General features: G+C 51.2%; 2 protein-coding genes across 2 annotated transcripts in view; both read left to right on the plus strand.

Annotated features, from left to right (window-relative positions):
• Nucleotides 1–139: 139 nt before the first annotated feature.
• Nucleotides 140–14,508, plus strand: AK4 (adenylate kinase 4). Its single transcript, XM_069861972.1, has 5 exons — nucleotides 140–342; nucleotides 7,398–7,517; nucleotides 9,940–10,112; nucleotides 10,442–10,560; nucleotides 11,789–14,508. Exons 1-5 carry the CDS (start codon nucleotides 198–200, stop codon nucleotides 11,901–11,903), a joined length of 672 nt encoding a protein of 223 aa, XP_069718073.1. The 5' UTR covers nucleotides 140–197; the 3' UTR covers nucleotides 11,904–14,508.
• A 1,962-nt stretch (nucleotides 14,509–16,470) lies between these two features.
• The window catches only part of DNAJC6 (DnaJ heat shock protein family (Hsp40) member C6), a 50,672-nt gene continuing 49,663 nt past the window's right edge, over nucleotides 16,471–17,479 (plus strand). The window contains exon 1 of the mRNA XM_069861948.1: nucleotides 16,471–16,615. The gene's annotated coding sequence lies outside the window, so the exon portion shown is untranslated. The remainder of the gene's footprint in view (nucleotides 16,616–17,479) is intronic.

Genomic DNA, 17,479 nt, shown 5'->3' on the forward strand with positions numbered 1-17,479 from the left:
CTACAAGTCCCATCGTGCCGCGGCCCGAGGGGGCGGGCGGGCGGCGGAGGCTGCGGGCGCTCCCCCCGCGCCGCTGCTGTGTCCGGGCCCCGCGGCTCGGTGCGCTCGGCTCCGCGCGGCTCCGCTCGGCTCCGCGCGGCGAGGGGCGGCTGCCGCGGCGTCCTGCCCCGCGGGGCCCCGGGCTTCGTCAGCCGGCCATGGCCTCCAAGCTGCTGCGGGCGGTGGTGCTGGGACCCCCCGGCTCCGGCAAGGGGACGGTGTGCGAGAGGATCGCCCGCAGCTTCGGGCTCCAGCACCTCTCCAGCGGGCAGTTCCTGCGGGAGAGCAGCCGCGGCGGCAGCGGTGAGAGACCCGGGAGCCCCGTCGGGACCGGGGCAGCGGGAGCCGGGACGGGAGGGACAGAGGGGATGGGATGGGATGGGATGGGATGGGGTGGGATGGGGATGGGGAGAGGATGAGGATGAGGATGAGGATGAGGATGAGGATGAGGATGAGGATGGGATGGGGATGGGGAGAGGGAGAGGATGAGGGTGAGGATGAGGATGAGGATGAGGATGAGGATGAGGATGGGATGGGGATGGGGAGAGGGAGAGGATGAGGGTGAGGATGAGGATGAGGGTGAGGATGAGGATGAGGATGAGGATGAGGATGAGGATGAGGATGGGATGGGGATGGGGAGAGGGAGAGGATGAGGGTGAGGATGAGGATGAGGATGAGGATGAGGAAGGGATGGGGATGGGATGGGATGGGATGGGGATGGGATGGGGATGGGGATGGGGATGGGGATGGGGATGGGGATGGGGATGGGGATGGGGATGAGGAAGGGATGGGGATGGGATGGGGAGGATGGGATGAGGATGAGGATGAGGATGAGGATGAGGTTGGGGATGGGGATGGGGATGGGGATGGGGATGGGGATGGGGATGGGGAAGGGCAGGGGATGGGGATGGGGATGAGGATGAGGATGAGGAAGGGATGGGGATGGGATGGGATGGGATGGGAATGGGGAGTAGTTTCATCCCTGTACTGGTTGGGTACATGCTCTGGAGAAGCTGGTACAGATAACCTGCCTGCTTGTGCACCGATGGTTGATGGCAGCGTCTGTGGATGCAGTTTGCATGTATTAATAATTTCATCCTGCCTCAGGTGGTTGTACAGAAGAAAGTAAAAACTGCAAAGTACTGGACGGCAGATGGCTGAAGTGCTGCTGTGCGTTGTGCCTGTGCAACACCCACAGTGGGAGGGATGGATTGGAACATGCATTTATCCATGGGGGAAAACCCACTGGGAAAATTGCTGCAGGTCACGGGGCGCTGTGGCTGGCTGCTGTGCCAGCCCCTGTGGCAAGGACAGTGGGGTGTTACAGGGCATTAGTGTGTGTCCCACACTCCTTATAAAACTCTCTTCCAGAAAGCAGGGAGATGGAGAGGGTCAGTGCAGCACCCACCCTGCACAGATCATCCCCCCACGACCCTGAGAGTGCAGCAGGCAGCACCCAGACAGGGCGATCCTGCCTGCAGGAACACGACCTTGTCACGACAGCTCCCTCCTCCTGGCTGTCCCGAGTCTGACAGCCAGGTCCAAAGCCCTCGGGAGAACTGATAGTCTTTGCTGTGTTTGTGCCCTGGGCAGCACTGTTGGCTGCTGAAATGCTCCCCAGAGCTGGCCAGGCTTGGAGTGGGTGTGCTGCACCCCAGTTCCTCTGCTTGGGTTCCTCTGCAGCTGCCATTAGGCAATCCCAGTGAATTTCTTTTTCCAACAGCTCCTTCTTTCCTCTGCTAATGTGTGAAAGATTGTCCCGGAGAGGAAGCTGACTCACCAGGCAGAGGAACGGTTAAACGGCATCGGTAATACAAAACAAACTGCGAGAGCCCAGAAGTGATTTCTCTTTTTAGAAGGGTAGCAAAAAGAGTGAGGAAAAAAAAGGAGGGTGAAGTTCTGTAGAACTTCACGCTCTGGCAGGGGCATTGCGCACAGCCCTGTGCTGGTCACTCATTTAAAAATATCCAGATTTCCTTTTCTAAATAAAAAGGACAATAATATTTCCTTTGGAGGGAGGCTCAAAATTGGGAAAATTCCCATGACTGCTTTGGCTGAAGGCCAAAATTCCTGGGTGAAAAGCAAGTAGAGGTACAGCGTGCAGGAGCTGGGCAGTTCATTGAGACCATATACCCACCCAGGAACTTGCACAATCGAGGTCTAAACAAGTGGCTTGCCTGGATTTTGCACTTCAGTTCATACTCTTGCTGTAGAGCTGCTCTGGGGACAGTGGAGAAGGAAGAAGGTGCTGTGAACGGAGTTAATGGAAAGTATTTCCCAAAGCAAAATGGGAGAAATCCAGTTACTTGAAGGACGTGACACTGCGAAATGTGGGTAAAATTACTCAGAAGGTAACCATCCTCAGTTTGGTACAGCTGACGTGACATTCAGGTCCCACCTTTGACTCAGTCACTGGTTGCAGCTCTCAGTAAGCTGCAGCTATTTGCTGTTTTCCTTTGCTGTTTGCTTTGGACAAGCTGTTACACGAAGCACTATGGTGTGCCAGCTCTGGGGGAAATAGGTGGAAGCAGATTCTCTGCCTGAGTTTATCATCTGCGCCACTGACTTGGCTTTTTAGGAGAGCTGGGGCCCTTTGATACAAACAGCTGCATTACAGAATTGTAGTCTTAAAGGGACCTGTCGATCCGGCGTTCATAGAGTAATCTCAGTCTAAGGATGGCAGACAGACATCCTTGTGCAGGGGATTTTCCTGCTTGCTATTGCAAGATGTAAAGTAGCTGTGGCTGAGGATTTCAGGCTTGGACGGCATGGAGTACTCCAGCGGCGGGAGGAAGGCTGAGCTGCCCAGCACGGCGGGTGTGCCCAGCTCGCCCCCGGTGTTGGCAGTCTTGGGGAACCAGGACTTCTCTGTGCAGCTGAGTGAAGCAGCTGAATGCACAGCTGCTGCTGAAGTGTTTGAAGTTTTGCTACAGAAACTCTAAAAGTACATCCGCTACCGCACATTTGTCTGTTAATTAGCATCTTGCTTAGTAAGTGGCTGCTCTGCTGCAGAAAAGGGCCTTGTCAAGATCTTGGAAGACTTAGAAACTGTATTGTTGGTGCTAAGCTGGGGTGATGGAGGGTGGTGAGCCATTTCCTTGGCCCACTCTTCCCCTGGTACCTCGGTGGTTGTCTCTGGTGTTGGCAGCGTCCCGAGGTCTTAGCGGAACCAGGCAGTTAATCTGCAATATAATTAATTTCTTGTCCCAATGGCTTTGGCTGAGGGTCTTCCTCCCCTCAGGGACATGTGGGTCTTATGTCTGCCTCACCGCTCCCTTTAATGTGCTTCGCTGGAGACAGAAATGGCTCCAGTCCCCTCCTCGTGACAGATTTCATTTGTTAGGGCTGACTAAAGTGAGCACAAAAAGGGGCCAAGGGGGTTGTGGGCTGCGCACAGCTGAGCCCCGCAGGTCCTTCTCCCCACCTTTGCCACAGGCGATGGTCTCCTCAGCTGCCTGTTGAAGCTGAGGCCAGGAGGTGCAGCGTGCCAGCCCTTTGGTTTTCTGTAGGATGGGTGCTGTATCTTTTATGTGTGGGTGCAGCCGTGATGCTCTGGCTGTGGGGGTTTCCCTCTTGCTGCCCTGCAGACGGACCCTGCTGTCCATCCAGCCAGTGGATCATGGCCTCTGGCTCCCCAAAGTGATGTCCTGCTGGCAGGGGTGAGGGCCCTGAATGCAGTGTCTGCATCGCAAAAAAGATCCCAAAACTGGATGGCATCTGGCCTGATGCGCAGGTAGCTGTGGTTGGTGTCCTATTAACCACCCAGCGTGTCTCCTCTCTGTTAACTCCAGATGATGTTGCTGTAGCCTAAATAAAAAAAAAAAAGTCACATAGAAGGTTGCAGAAGGTGGGGCAGAAATTCTGGGGTTATCGTGCAAAGCCTGGAGGCTGCCAAGTGCTGTGTTTGGGAACAGCCTCTCCTCCAGCCTGTCCTGCTTCATCCTAGCTGTTTTGTTGCTGGTGGCCTTGGGGCAGGAGGCATCCCTCAGGGCTGTAACTCCCTGTTGCTTTAATAAAGAGAGATGCTGCAGATCAGGGTCATGTCAGGGAAGCCACAGGGAGCCTGAAGTTCCTTGTGTTACAGGGTGGATTAAACTCACGGTCAATAGATTAACAGGATTAAGCCCGTGAGTCTAGAGACTGTTTTGCCTGGAGCTCAGCCCTGCAGGGAGCACTTGCTGACCCAGCTCAGGCAGCACAAGCAGCATCTAAGGAGCCTGTTGCTACCTGTAGTAACCACAGAGTGATTCACGCAGCCCCGCTCTGCACCCAGCTGTAGCAATGGGGATTTTGGTGCTTGCATAGGTGCTGTGCGGTGCGATAGGGGTGAGCCCCAGGTCCTTACATGAGGGAACCGGGATCTTCTGCCCTGCTCGGGAAGGACTGCCCAAACCCGCTGCCCTTTGGCTTGGTGCTGGGGAGCACTTCACCAGGGGAGCTTGTGTAGAGCAGGTTGGACTCTGGGGCTGATGGCTGGTGTGGCTGGAAAGGGGATGGCAAATGTCAAAACTAGAGGTAAAGGCTGCCTTGAAGAAAGCCCTTGGGAGCAGGTGTGTGCTGCAGGGATGATGTGCTCCAGAGCATCCCTGTCACTGGGGGACCAGGAGACCAGGCAGTTCTGCAGGTTCTTCACTTAAAATACATGTCCAATCCTCCTTGGCAAGAGGAGGAGTGTTTGTGGCACGTGTGCTGTGGAGGAGGCTGAGCAGGGGTGGGGAGGCTGGAGGGGCTCCAGTAGCAGTCTGGAAGCAGTCAGCACTCTGTACTGGTGTGTGGACCCCTGTGGTAGTGCGTTTGCCCCATTCCAGTGTGTGACCTCTGTGCCAGTGTCTGTCCCCTGTGTTGCTATGTGTGCCCCATGCCTGTGCATGTACCCCCATGCTGACGCATGCCCCCCTCTGCCAGTGCGTGACCCCACACTCATGTGTCCCCTGCCATGCACAGAGGAGCATCATCCCTGGCAGCAGTTGTCCATCGCGGAGTAGTGGAGAACCATCCACCCACATTGGTGTGGGAAAACTGCAGCCTCCATAATGCAGGGCTGTGATCTTCAACCGTATTTCCAGACTTCACAACTGTGGCTTGGTGTATTTTTGGTTTGCAGTGCTAGGCTTGCCTCCAGCAGCCCATCTGAGCAGCAGCCAGTCTCTTGGATGGCCAGACCTCCTCAGGGCAGCAGCGGGACATTCTGCAGAGCTCTGCCTGCCGGCAAGTGTGTTCCCTGCTAGCCTGTGGCAATGTGCAGGCCATGTGAATAAATATTAAAAAATGTAGGCGGATGCGAGAATATTTATGCCCTAGCAGGTCTCCGTGCTGGTTGCATAAGACATCGTGTTTTATTTCCATCCCCACGTCCTTTGCTTCCCCAAGCAGGAATGCTGCCAGCAGGACTGCCAATGTATGGGCAGTGACAAAAAACCTGTCATTGAAAAAAGGTATTTTCTGCTTGCTGTGACTGGCAGCCACTGTGACTGAGCAAAGAGCGGCTCAGCAGGGTCAGCTGAAACGCTTTCATGGAGTGGAGGGAGGGGGATGCAGTCCCTGTCCCTGCGGTGACTCAGCCCTGCAGGCTGGTGACTCAGTGCCTGCTGCCTGCCCCGTTTTGGAGGCAGGTTTCCAACCAGGGAGCGTGGCTCGGCTGGCAGCCCCAACCTGCCACGCTTTCCTGCATGGCATCCTCTGCAGATTATTTCAGTAGGCTGTGAGCTTTCCTGTTCACACCCTTGCCCTGGGCTCCTGGGGTGATCCCTGCAGGCTGCATCAGGTTTTCCCATTAGACTCTCTCCAGGAACTCTATATCTTGCATAAAAAACAAGCTCCTGCAGCTCAGGAATTCAGCCTGCAGCCAGGTGTACCTGCCTGCCTGCTTTGCCATCTTGCTGCAGCCTGGAAAGCCAGATCCTGCCTTCAAATGTGGGATCCTGTGCCTTTTTTTAGAGCAGATGCATACTTTGGGAGGGCTCAAATGTGCTGTCCTCACCAGAAATCTTGCAAAAGTTGGTAGCAAAATTATTCATTTCTGGTGACAAATCATTTCAGCTGCTGTGGGAAGGGAGCAGAAGAGGCACGGATTGGGTCCTGGTCCAAGAGGAAAGAGGCCGGACCTCTTCTGGTGGCAGGATCAGGACTTGTCACTCGTGGTGGCAAAGAATATTTGCATTTTTCAAACAGTTTCTTTGTGTCTCCAAGTGGCTGAAAAAAAAATGCAAGCCAACTGTAATGTAAGAAGCAACTGAGTTTATTGCATCTTTCCTTGAAGTAACATCTGCTTTACACCAGCTGTAATAATAATATAAGCAGAATAAACCCTTATTATATTGGCTGCTGGCAACAGCTGCCTGGCTGCTGTGAAGGTGCATCAAGACCTGGTGTTACCTGTGCGAAAACCACTGTTGGCTTCTCCTCCAGCACTGTTGGCTCCAGCTGGGTGATGCGAGGGAGAGCCAGGTGGGAACCTGGTAAGGTATATTTACCTTGCAGTTACACTGCAATTATGTTCTCAAGAATTTTATCTTGAAAATAATTTTCTTATCTGAGCATATCTTAAGTCGAGGCTCTGAAGTCTTAAAACCCTTTGGATGGGAAGCTGTTTTCTGCTTTCAGCAGCTATTTAACAAATGCTTTGAGGTTTGGATTTCCCATGAGCTCGCTAGTGATGCCTGTTTGCTGCTGTGTTTCGCATGTGAAATTGTGGATTTGCACTCTTCAGATCGTTTATAAATGATGATGCCAGCTTTTCCTGACAATGGTCGTACGTGGGAACTTCATGCCTATGAGCCACATGCTTCCAGATCTGCAAGCACTGCTTAAATGCGTCATTTGTTCACAAGGCTTTACTGGAAACCTCCTCTGAGGAGGATTTGCAGCTGTGGCTCAGTGCCTATAGGAATAGGCATTGTTAGCATCCTGTATCTGGCACTGACATCACTTTAAAACAAGCAGTGAGCCAGACGGCGGGATGTTGACCGCGTTTGAAGTCTGGTATCGGGTGACTGTCCAAACGTTGCAGGTGTGTAGAGGTTGGTGGCATCCCTTGCAACTGGTTCAGCATTTTCAGGACATGTCTGGTGTGGTGGGGACAGCACGTGTGCCCCTTGCTGGCTGGCAGGGCTGCAAGGGCTTGGCTGGTGCTCATATTCCTGCTCTTGGGTATTTCAGGCATTTCCACTTCTACAGCACCAAAAGGACAGTGTGGCCCCTGGCTGTCAGGAGCAGCAGCTATGAACAGAGGGATGCTGCTGGAAAGCTCCTGGCTGAGCAATTTGGGAGGACAGGCAGAATTTGAGGGGGAGCGATATTTTTGAAGCGGAAATGTCATGCTTTTTTTGGCTTTTGTTTTTTTTTCTTCTCTCAAACAGAAGTTGGCATCTTGGCAAAACAGTACCTTGAGCGAGGCCTTCTGGTGCCGGACCACGTCATCACGCGTGTGATGATGACAGAGCTGGAGAAGCGGCGAGAGCAGCACTGGCTGCTTGATGGTGAGTGTATCCCGGCATCCCCTCTGGATGGGAAAATCCCAGCCACCTCTAAAATATTATTTTGCTGCTCATGGTTTGGCAGCACCATGAGAGAGAAAAACCAGAAGGTGCCTTTGCTCGTCCTGCCAGCCATGGAAAGAGAGGCAGGAGCTGACCTGCTGACAAAGACATCTGCCTGCGGGTGTTTCTTCCCTCTGCCCTGAGCACGTGCGTGTCCAGCTGAGCCCTTGGCACACGCTGGGGAAAGGGAAAGGCAGGGAAAGGAGATCGGTGTCTCATAAAGCGGAGACAGAGAGCAGAGTGGGGTTGGAGGCAAGCCAAGAAAAACCTCTTACCGCCTCCATATGTGTGCAGAGAAGCTACTCACTCCAAGCCCAAAAGCCCCCTGAGGTGTGGGTGGAGAAGACACTTAAAGCAAACCAGCAAAGCAGGTGGTGAGAGGAGCAGCAGAGGGGTTGCCAGGAGCTCCTGAAATCTTGGTGGCAAAGCTGCATGCCAGCAGCCATTGAGCATTGCTGCCTGTGGCCTGGGAGATGGCAAGTGCTGATGGCTGCTCTAGAAATTGCCTTGGGGTTTTGGTTATGGTGTGGGACAAGGCTTGGTGGGTCATGTTTACTTGTGGTGTTGGATACAGGGAAGTGTGATGTGGTGATGAGTGGCCGTGGTTGTTGTAGAGGGAGAAACCCTCCCTTGGCAGTCTGCTGAATATCTTTGCAAGAGTGAGCAAATACGGAGATAAGACTGAGATAGCTGATTTAAAACAGACTTGGGCTTTCAGAGAGCTTTTAGGCTCCTGATGGGGAAAATACAAAATAGTTAACAACTAAAATAATTTTGTGGTCCATTGCTGTGGATTGGGGTAGTAGAGCCAGGCTGCTTCTCGCCATGACCCTGAGTTGCCCCAGAGGGAGGGATGGTTTGTGCTGGGGTTTGGAGTCCAGATGAGCTTTTCTTTCCCCAGTGGGCACCAGGGATCTGGCAGCGTTGGCAGCAGGGGGTGCGACAGCCTTGTCCCACTGGTCTCACAGGGTGGGTGTCAGAGACCTCAAGCCCTGTAGGTTCAGGCTGCCTTGAAGATGCCTGTGAAATTTTGTTATTCGTACAGCCATACCACTTCATTCATCAGGGAACGTAGTGATTAACAAATATTACAGCAAAAAGCGCTGCATAAACAAGTACACGCTTCGTTGTATTAAAACTGTGGGGGTTTGCATCTGCGTACTCAGATTTGGGTTCCTGCAGTTTGGGATGTTAGTTTATCATGGTGTGGCCTCCATCAGCCTGGCCTGTGGACCAGCTCCCATTTCATCACAGCTTTGCATCCAGAGGTCCCTCCAAGGGCTCCACAAGGGTGAAGCAATTCTGATTGTGGGCTGGTTACAAGGATTTTGGGAACTGCCTGCTTTGTGTGCTGACCTCTGCTTGTACCAAGATGTTTGAGGGATGGGCTGCCCTTGAAGCTAAAATCTGAATGCAGGTAGCAGCCCTGCTCTGTGACATTCCTCCTCCTAGTTTCGGGGGAATTCATCTGCTTAGGGGTGTGAATGGTGTCTGCAGTCAGAGCCCCAGTCCAGCAACACTATGACAAGGAGCATATTTATTTCAAGTGGTCTGTTCGATAACATAAATAACAGACCAACTTTACTTGGTAAGACAGACTAAGTGTATTCTTTCTCATAATGACTGATTCATTCCTTGTGCCAATGTCCTGCCAAGCTCTCAGCTAAGAATATTCCACTTGGGAAAAAGCTGGGAGACCTTAGAGAGTGTTACAGATGTAAAAAAGGTTAGCAAAAAAGGAAAAAGGTGTTATCAGCAGAGAACTGGAGAGGGGGCCAATTCAGAGTCACCCTTGGTTATGGTCTGGCAGCTCCCACCGCTCGCTGTATTTTTCAAACTAAAGGTACCGCCAGAGGATGGGGGTTTCAGAGGATGGGGGTTTCAGAGGATGGGGGTTTCAGAGGATGGGGGTTTCAGAGACCTAGGTGGTAGCTGTACAGATGATTTTTTTGCAGTATCCGTGTCTACTATGTCAACTAGCAATGTGTTACTCATCTGTGCATAGCGTTTGTTTCCTTCAGGTTTTGTTTTGCAATTCCAGCATCTATCCCCATTTTATTGTGGCCTGTGCCCTCTTACTAACTTCCAGCCCCTGTGCAGGCATTCCAGTCCTGCACCGGACATGACTTTGAGGGAAAATATGAAGTGTGGTGACCTGTGTGTTTTATTTTGGGAGTCAGTGCTGTAGGAGCTATTTTTTTACGGCAGCCATATGGTAGATGCCTGTCTTTCACAGTGCTTCTGCTAGAGTGAGAAGCCACGGTGGTTTTGCAGCTCTGGGTCTGTGGGGTGGGTGGTTTCGGCTCCTTCACTGCCACTTTCCTGCCTCTCATGACAGACCCTTTCTGTTGTGCCTGCACAGGTTTCCCTCGGACACTGGGGCAGGCAGAGGCACTGGACAGGATCTGCGAGCTGGACCTGGTGATCAGCTTGAACATACCTTTCGAGACACTGAAGGATCGCCTGAGCGCCCGCTGGGTCCACCCAGCCAGTGGGAGGGTGTACAACATGGACTTCAACCCCCCGCAAGTCCAGGTAAGAGCCTGTAGCATCACAGTGGTGCTGGCTGGGAGCAAGTCACAGAAGGAAGAAATCAGAGAAACCTTTCTCTGCGTGAGCTGAGATCATAAAAAATCATTGGGGAGGAAATTCCAGGTAGTAAGCACTGAGCACAGGAGGGCTTTGCCCCTGGGAGCCAGCCTGAAGGAGTTGTGCTAATTGTTAATTATGGAAATGAGATTTATGTTAAATGCCATCTGAGGATGGTTGATCGATGCAGAGCAGGATGAGGCATTTGGCAGCGGTTGCGTGGCAGGGATGGGACTGGTGGCTGCATCCCCTTGATGGTGTTTGCCTTCCTGCAGGGCGTTGATGACCTGACAGGTGAGCCACTGGTCCAGCGTGAGGACGACAAACCTGAGGCTGTTGCTGCCAGGCTCAGAAAATACAAAGATGCTGCAAAGCCAGTAATAGAGTTGTACAAGTGAGTTGGACCATGCGAATAAATCATGGTGTGCAGGCATGAGTGCTGTTTTCACCAGGCAGTCCCGTGCCCCCATCTCAACAGCCTGAGGAACCCTGACACAGCCCCAAGCAGATTTTGGGGGGCAGATCACTGTAGCCAAGCTCTGTCCTTCTTTGGAGGGAAGAGGGTGATGGAAAGAAATTCACAGCTTCTATTCACCTTGCTGGGCTCCACAAAGGGCTTCGCTGGTGCTGGCAATGGGAGGGATGTTTTGGCTGTGGCAGAAGGCACTTGCAAATCCCTTCTGCACTCCAGCTGTGCTGCACCAGCTGAGAAGCCTATTTGCTTTGCAGAGGTACTGCCCATCAGTGCTGTGAATCTCCAGCACAAGTGATGGAGAAGCTCTGAGGTGTCTCAGACCTTGCCCTTGCAAAAGCCCTTGCTGGGTGGGCCAAGGGACTACAGGTTTGTGAGGGTAGTGGCCTTGCAGAGGGAAGCTCCCCTCCTGCCAACACCTGCGAGCTGCTTTTGGTGCTGATTCAAATAAACTAATTTTGCCTGTGCTGTGCAGATTCCGGACAGCATGTGCTGTGCGGTCACTCTGCAAAAAGCAGTCTGAGGTGCCCAGGCGATTAGGAGAGCAGGAGAAGGTTGAGACCCTGGGGCTGGCTTGGATGGGTCTGCTGGGAGCACTGGTGGGTTTCAGAGCTTGTCCCTTCTGTGCTGCGGGTAGTTTGGGGCAGTCATCGCCTGGCCAAACTGAGTATAGGTGGATTACTGTCAGGGAGCAATCCACTGCTGAAAGGGAATGAGCGCCCGGGCGCGTTTTTAAAAGCAGAAGTGGTCGATGGGGGCTCAGAAGCATCCTCACAGGGGAGGGGAAGCACTGGGATCCTGAGTTTCCCACTCACTTAAGCAGGTGAATAAATCCTGCTCACTTTAGGTCTATAAAGCACTTTAGAGAGCAAGTGGTCTTCAGGGGTTGAGCTGTCGTTCTGGGTAAAGTGGTTATTTGTGGTTATCTGGATTTGGCTCATCCATATGTAAGCGCAGCTAGGCTCCTCCCAGCAAACACTGCAGATAGGAGCAGCCACTGCTTGTCCCCTTTATACCCCTCCTCTCATCCAGAAAGCCATGGGTGAGCTTCCAGCCCGGTTCCTGTTCCCTGCCGATGGCCAACCTGACTGCAAATTCCCCTGTCCTCAGGAGGGGTTGATGCTGACTTTTCCTCTCATCTCTCTTCCAGGAGCAGGGGCATCCTTCACTCCTTCTCGGGCACAGAGACCAACAAGATCTGGCCATATGTGTACACTCTGCTTTCCAGCAAGATCCCACCCGTTCTCTCAGATGAGGAGAACTAAACAGCTTGTGCCAAGGACCAAGACTTAATGCCACCATGGATTTGGTTTCTCTGCACGGTGATGGGGCTGTGCTTAGATTAGGCAGTTGTACAGTATCTGAAGTCTCTTCCCCGCGTGTACTGGGTGACATCAGTGTATATATGGTTGTAGCCAGTATCAGGGTGAAATGATCTCTGCTTATAAGTTCAAAACTGCTAGAATAAGGGTTGGGTTTTTTTCTCTTTTGAGGTTATAACGTATTACTGCCTATGGTCCGAGTACACACACGGACTAGTGTTGCAAACCTGGGTCATGATCGTACCATCTTGTCATGATGTACATGCCACCCCTATACAAATCCTAGTCTCTGAACCTACAATGTGCCCTTCCATTGCTCCATAGTACCCTTTACTGCATATTACTCTCTAGGTTGGTGTTTTTTTCCTATAAATTATTTTCTATTAAATTTATTTCTCGGAGCAATAAAGCTCTGAAAAGCAAGGTTTATCCCAGTGGGAGCTGGTGAGCAACATGGAAAATGGGTATACTATGAAGCTCAGAAATGTGAAGAACACATTTCCAGCATTAATACACATAAAAGATGCAATATATTGGAGGCAAAACATGCACTTGTGCTTCTTCCATAGAAAGAGATGAAACCCCTGTTGTAAAAAGCTGCTGTAGAGTCTATTTTTCATGAGATGCTGTAACACTGAGCAGGATGAGTTGCACTCCTTTGTGCTTACCTTGTTTATAGCTTTTAATACTACAAGATACAGTCATGTTATAAGAGTTCCTCCAAAAGATTTGTTTTAATGTGTGCTTCAGTTTTGGGGAGAAATCAAGTCATTCCATCTTCTGTAGTGTCTTTGTTGCTGAGATCCTTTGGAGATTGGGTGTTCCCTAAGTGGTTCCCACTTCACTGGCAGAAGTGGCTCCCTCCCCATGAACCCTTGGAGGGATGAGAACCTTTCCTTCCCTGGGACACACACAGGGGCTGCTGAGGGCTGTCCCCTTGCATTTCCCTGAGATCTGCAGCATATGAGCGTGTCTCTTGTCTTTGTGTGTGCAGGAGCTTTGTTGGAGTGGCTTTTCTCAACTGGAAGTACTGTAACCCTCTTTGGTGGCAGGATGCAGTACCCAAACAATGGAGATGTTCCTTTTTGTCTCCTAGAGTTGCCTTATTTTATAAGCTATATATTTAAGAAAAAAGCAAGATATGTATTTTTAAAGATTTACAAAAACAAACCAATGCTGAATTTTAGCGTCGACTTTTGGGAACTCTGCACAAAGGTGCTTGTGTTCACAGAACGTGCTGCAGGCTGTCATGGGTGGCTCACTGGGAGGGCAGAAAAGCTGTCACTCCCTGACACCCGTATGATTAATTAGAGCAGCCTGGGCAAGTTTCTGTTGCCGAAATGTCACTGTTTTTATTTCTACTTAGAGAGCGGCCCTGTGGCAGGGGAGGGCGAGCTGACCAGCTTTTTTAGGGATGCATGGATTCTGTGTGTGAAACTTAAGCACATCCCTGGGAGTCCTTTATCCCTGCTGAGCCACCCCCATCCTCGTGCTGTCAAACGAGTCCCTGGTGTTTGCACTCTCCATCGGAGGCAGCTTTGCCCTGGTGCTCTCCTGATAATGAAGGCAGAAGCCATTGGGCATCTGCCAAGCAGGATCTCTGCCCGCGTGCTGCCAGCTCACTGTCTGCCTGCTGGTGAAAGTGATGGTGCAGCAGCATCTGGGGAGGGCTCCACATCCCACTCTGGATGGGAATTTCCCTGGTAGGAGTGAAGAGGCCATTGGGTTTCACTGCTGTCCCTGGGGGCCTTTCTGTACCTCCAGAGCTCCCAGGCTGGGAGGACGCAAATCTTCCACCCTGCAGTGAAATCCTATTTAAGAAATATTTTAGGTTTTCCCATGACCCTCGGATGAAGGTCTGACCTTTTTTTAAACACAAATCTAGAAAAAGCCAAAATGTGTGTGCTGTTGCCTTTCTAACAGTGTTGGGCAGGAGGGGAGGAGATGATGGGGGGGAGGCTTAGGCAGTAAAATCAGCCTGGCCACAGTGGGCAGTTTTGCTGAGGCAGGGCGACTGCTCCCTGCTTTCCCTTGCCTGACCCTTCCCTTCTGCAAAATGCATCCTTGCAGAGAGGCTTGACCCACGCAGTGCCCAGCAGTGGGACAGGGATTGCAGATGTCTTTGCCCCAGGTGAGACAGCCAGCTGCTTGTTTTAAAGGCTTTGAGCCCTATAGTAGATGTAGAAATCCCATGACTGTGCATGCATTGAGTCCTTGGGACAGATTTTTCTACAAGAGTTGTTATATGGTGCATTTTCATAGACCAAATACTGGCAGGGAGGAGGTCCCGGAGCGACATGTGTCCCTCGCCTGTCCTCCCTGCTGCGCTCCCCTTTGGTACTTTACTGTGAATCTCACACCTTTTCTAAAGCAACAGCAATTTTGTACTGACCCAAAATACTGTGTGGTGGGAGGAGGGTCTCCCCTTGTGCGGGGCACTGCTGGCATGTCACGCCGAGTCTTCTTCTGGAGTTTCTTCCCAGTGAATCGCTGCAACTGTGTTACTGCTCAAAAAATGTAAATAAATTTTTTCTCCTGCTTATCCCTGTGCTGGCAGTGTCTGTGTGAATTATACGTGATCTTCACTGAATGCTGGGCTCTGCCTAAACCCTTGCTCTGTGCTGAGGCTGAGGGACGTGCCTCCAGATAGCAGGTCATTTTTGACCTGGACATTCTTTGCAGGAGACAATGAGGAGGATGAGGGGGGAAGAAGAGGTGTCAGAGCATCCTCACCTGAACGCAGGAATAAAGTCCCACAGTGAAGGGGTCCTCCAGGTTTTGGGCTTGGACATAACACCGCTGTTTGGGTCCTGCCTTACAGGCAACTCCTTCATTTGATATAAGCCAAAATATCAGTTAAAAAAACAATGCTGACAGTGCAGATGAAGCTGGTTGGTCATGCCCTCCCATTCTTGTGCCATGTAGAGTGTTTTTTATTTTTCTTTGTAACTTCCCCCAATAAAAATAATACAGAACATTAGGCACAGCAAGGCTCTGGCTATTGCCTGTGCTCCATGTAATCTGTCACATGCATTTTAGAGGGAAATAAATACTGCAAGCTCACGTCCCTCCACCCATCACGACTGGATTGCAGATCCAAAAAGTTTTTGCTTTTTTCTTTAATTCCCAAATAGCAGCTTCAGGGCCCTTGGGCCCCTATTTGGCATAAGTAAAGACTCAGAAATGATTAGGGAGAAATTTAAAGAAAGGGTGGAAAGCAGTGAAACTGCTTCTGGGAGGTGAGAAAGCAGAGGCCTGGCTGTGGGTTGGACTCAGCACCTGTGTGTGAAGAAGACGAATCCAGCGGATGCAGGTGATGCTGGGGTCTGGGGTCCTGGCAATCTGGACAAAGAGAAAGGATGAGTTGTGCCTGTGCAACTCCAACTGAGGGTGCAAGGGCAGATATAATGAATACAAGGAGGAGAAAGAGCTACATAAGCTAGAAAATTAATTCAGTCTGATACCAAAAGTCTGGAGGTCAAAGAGCAAAGGAATATGAGAGAAGTGCCAAAATCAAGCTGAGACTCTCTCAGCTCTCCCCGAGTGCCTTCAAGGGAGCTGGGGTAGCACAAGGTTTGGCATATCCATCCCTCCAGCTGCAGCATGCGCTGGGCTGCCTCCAGCTGCCCAAACCAGGGGGCTTCTCCCTGGCTGCAGGACACAGCCCCCCAAACCTGGCACAGCTGGGCACACAAACAAAGCACCCCAGCACCTGCAAAGCAGCATGGACCTGCAGGGCTGCTCAATATTTTATTGAATTTCAGAACAACACTGAAAAAATTCCCACCTTTCTCTTATATTTGTATAATATATATACGGTGTGATACCGATCCCTTCTTGTAAGGTTTGTAGCATATTATTCTTTATTTGCTTTCTGTACTGCTTATTTCCACCCTGGTTATTTAACTTGTCCTCTTGCGTATCTGCTCCTGGGGACCTGTGCCTTCAACTTCTCTATAATTTCTCCATTGGTCTGCTCTGCTTCCCCTGGGCTTTCTGCAGGGACACTAAAGCTCCTGGGATGCTCTGATATGGCAGAGATAGGGGATACCCAAGGAAGATAAATGGAATTATTGATGAATGCCTGGAATAAATGGCACCGATAGCTTCTAATCCCATCACATTTGTGGTTACACTGTGATAAAAATTTGGAGGCAATTAACATCGTATTTATAGCATCAGCAAGTGCTGGCCTTCCCAGGGACCCAGGGGAGTGCCTCAGGAGTGCCTTGACCAGCACGCCACCCCATCCCCAGCTCCGCAAAGCTTTGATGAGTCCATCTGAACGATTCGACCTTCTCCGGAAAGCAAAACAGCGCTGGGGACGGGAGGGAAGATTTGCTTAGCTTTGCACTCGATGGATCAGACCTGCAGACTCCAGATCCCACTCCATGCCACATTTTAGAAGATGTGATATGTCTGCCTCCATCCTCATCCTTTCGTATGAGTGTCTGTAATCCCAAATATAACCCGGCAGGGCCCAGAGCCTCTCGCAGTCCCCTGGCAGTGGTGTCCCAGCCCATGGCCATCGCCCCGTGACCTCGGCGCTGCCGCCGGATGACAAGTCGAAAGCTGGTGTGTGGGAGCACAGCTGGGCTCCCAGCTGCTCTACTGCAGGAGCCGGGAGAGGAGGATGCACGGATCTGAAAAGCAAGGTAAGGAAAGCTTAGCCGGGAGCAAATGCGATGGGAAAAAAGAGTGGTAGGGTGCACGATCAAATAGAGGATGTTGTTTATGGCAAATTTGTGCTGAGTAATCATCAGGAGGGCACGTTTGGATCCTGCAGCTTGGGATAAAAGCAAAAAATCCTGCTTTAAAGCCTCGTTATGTAATAGGTTTGAGGGTACGTATTGCACCGAAAACTGCTTCTCTTGGTAGGGCAGCACATATTCCTGCCCGATGGGAAGTTAAGGTGCTGAGATTCAGCAGCGTGTACATGGGCATAGAGTATTTAATAACTCCAAGCTTCCTCCTGTTCTGGATACACCAATAACTCCACACAGAACGCGAGCATCTCTTCTTGCACCCTAAAATAAGTGTGTGCGCATTTTAGCACTGTGAAAGCCATTTGGGCATATTTCCTCCAGGGAAGAAAAACGAGGTGATTTTCAGGCTTTAAATAATAATTGTAGCTTATATCTGAACATAGCTGTGCTTCCTACAGGAAGGGTAATTGGATGTATATGTAAGAACATAAATGTTGCTACGAGATACCGATATCAAGCTTTTTGCCGTGCATCCACTGTGATGCTGACCTTCAAACACCTCCCCCCCTCATTCTCTTATGCCAAGAAAAACACAGAGCTGCCTTCCCTATAAATAGAGGGAAAAACATGTACTTAAATGCATACTTCATTGCATTTGTTTCAGTCCTGCGAAGGAAGCCCCAGCCAGGTGTTCTGGGAGGGGAGGGCAGGGGCAGGGCTGTGGGCTCCCCACTGTGCTGCTGCTTCAGGGAGGTGTTCGGCCCCTTTGGCATCACTTTCGGAGCACTGTGACTTTAAATCAGGACATATTTA

This window comes from Phaenicophaeus curvirostris, chromosome 8, assembly GCF_032191515.1.
Source record: "Phaenicophaeus curvirostris isolate KB17595 chromosome 8, BPBGC_Pcur_1.0, whole genome shotgun sequence".
Classification (NCBI taxonomy): domain Eukaryota; kingdom Metazoa; phylum Chordata; class Aves; order Cuculiformes; family Cuculidae; genus Phaenicophaeus; species Phaenicophaeus curvirostris.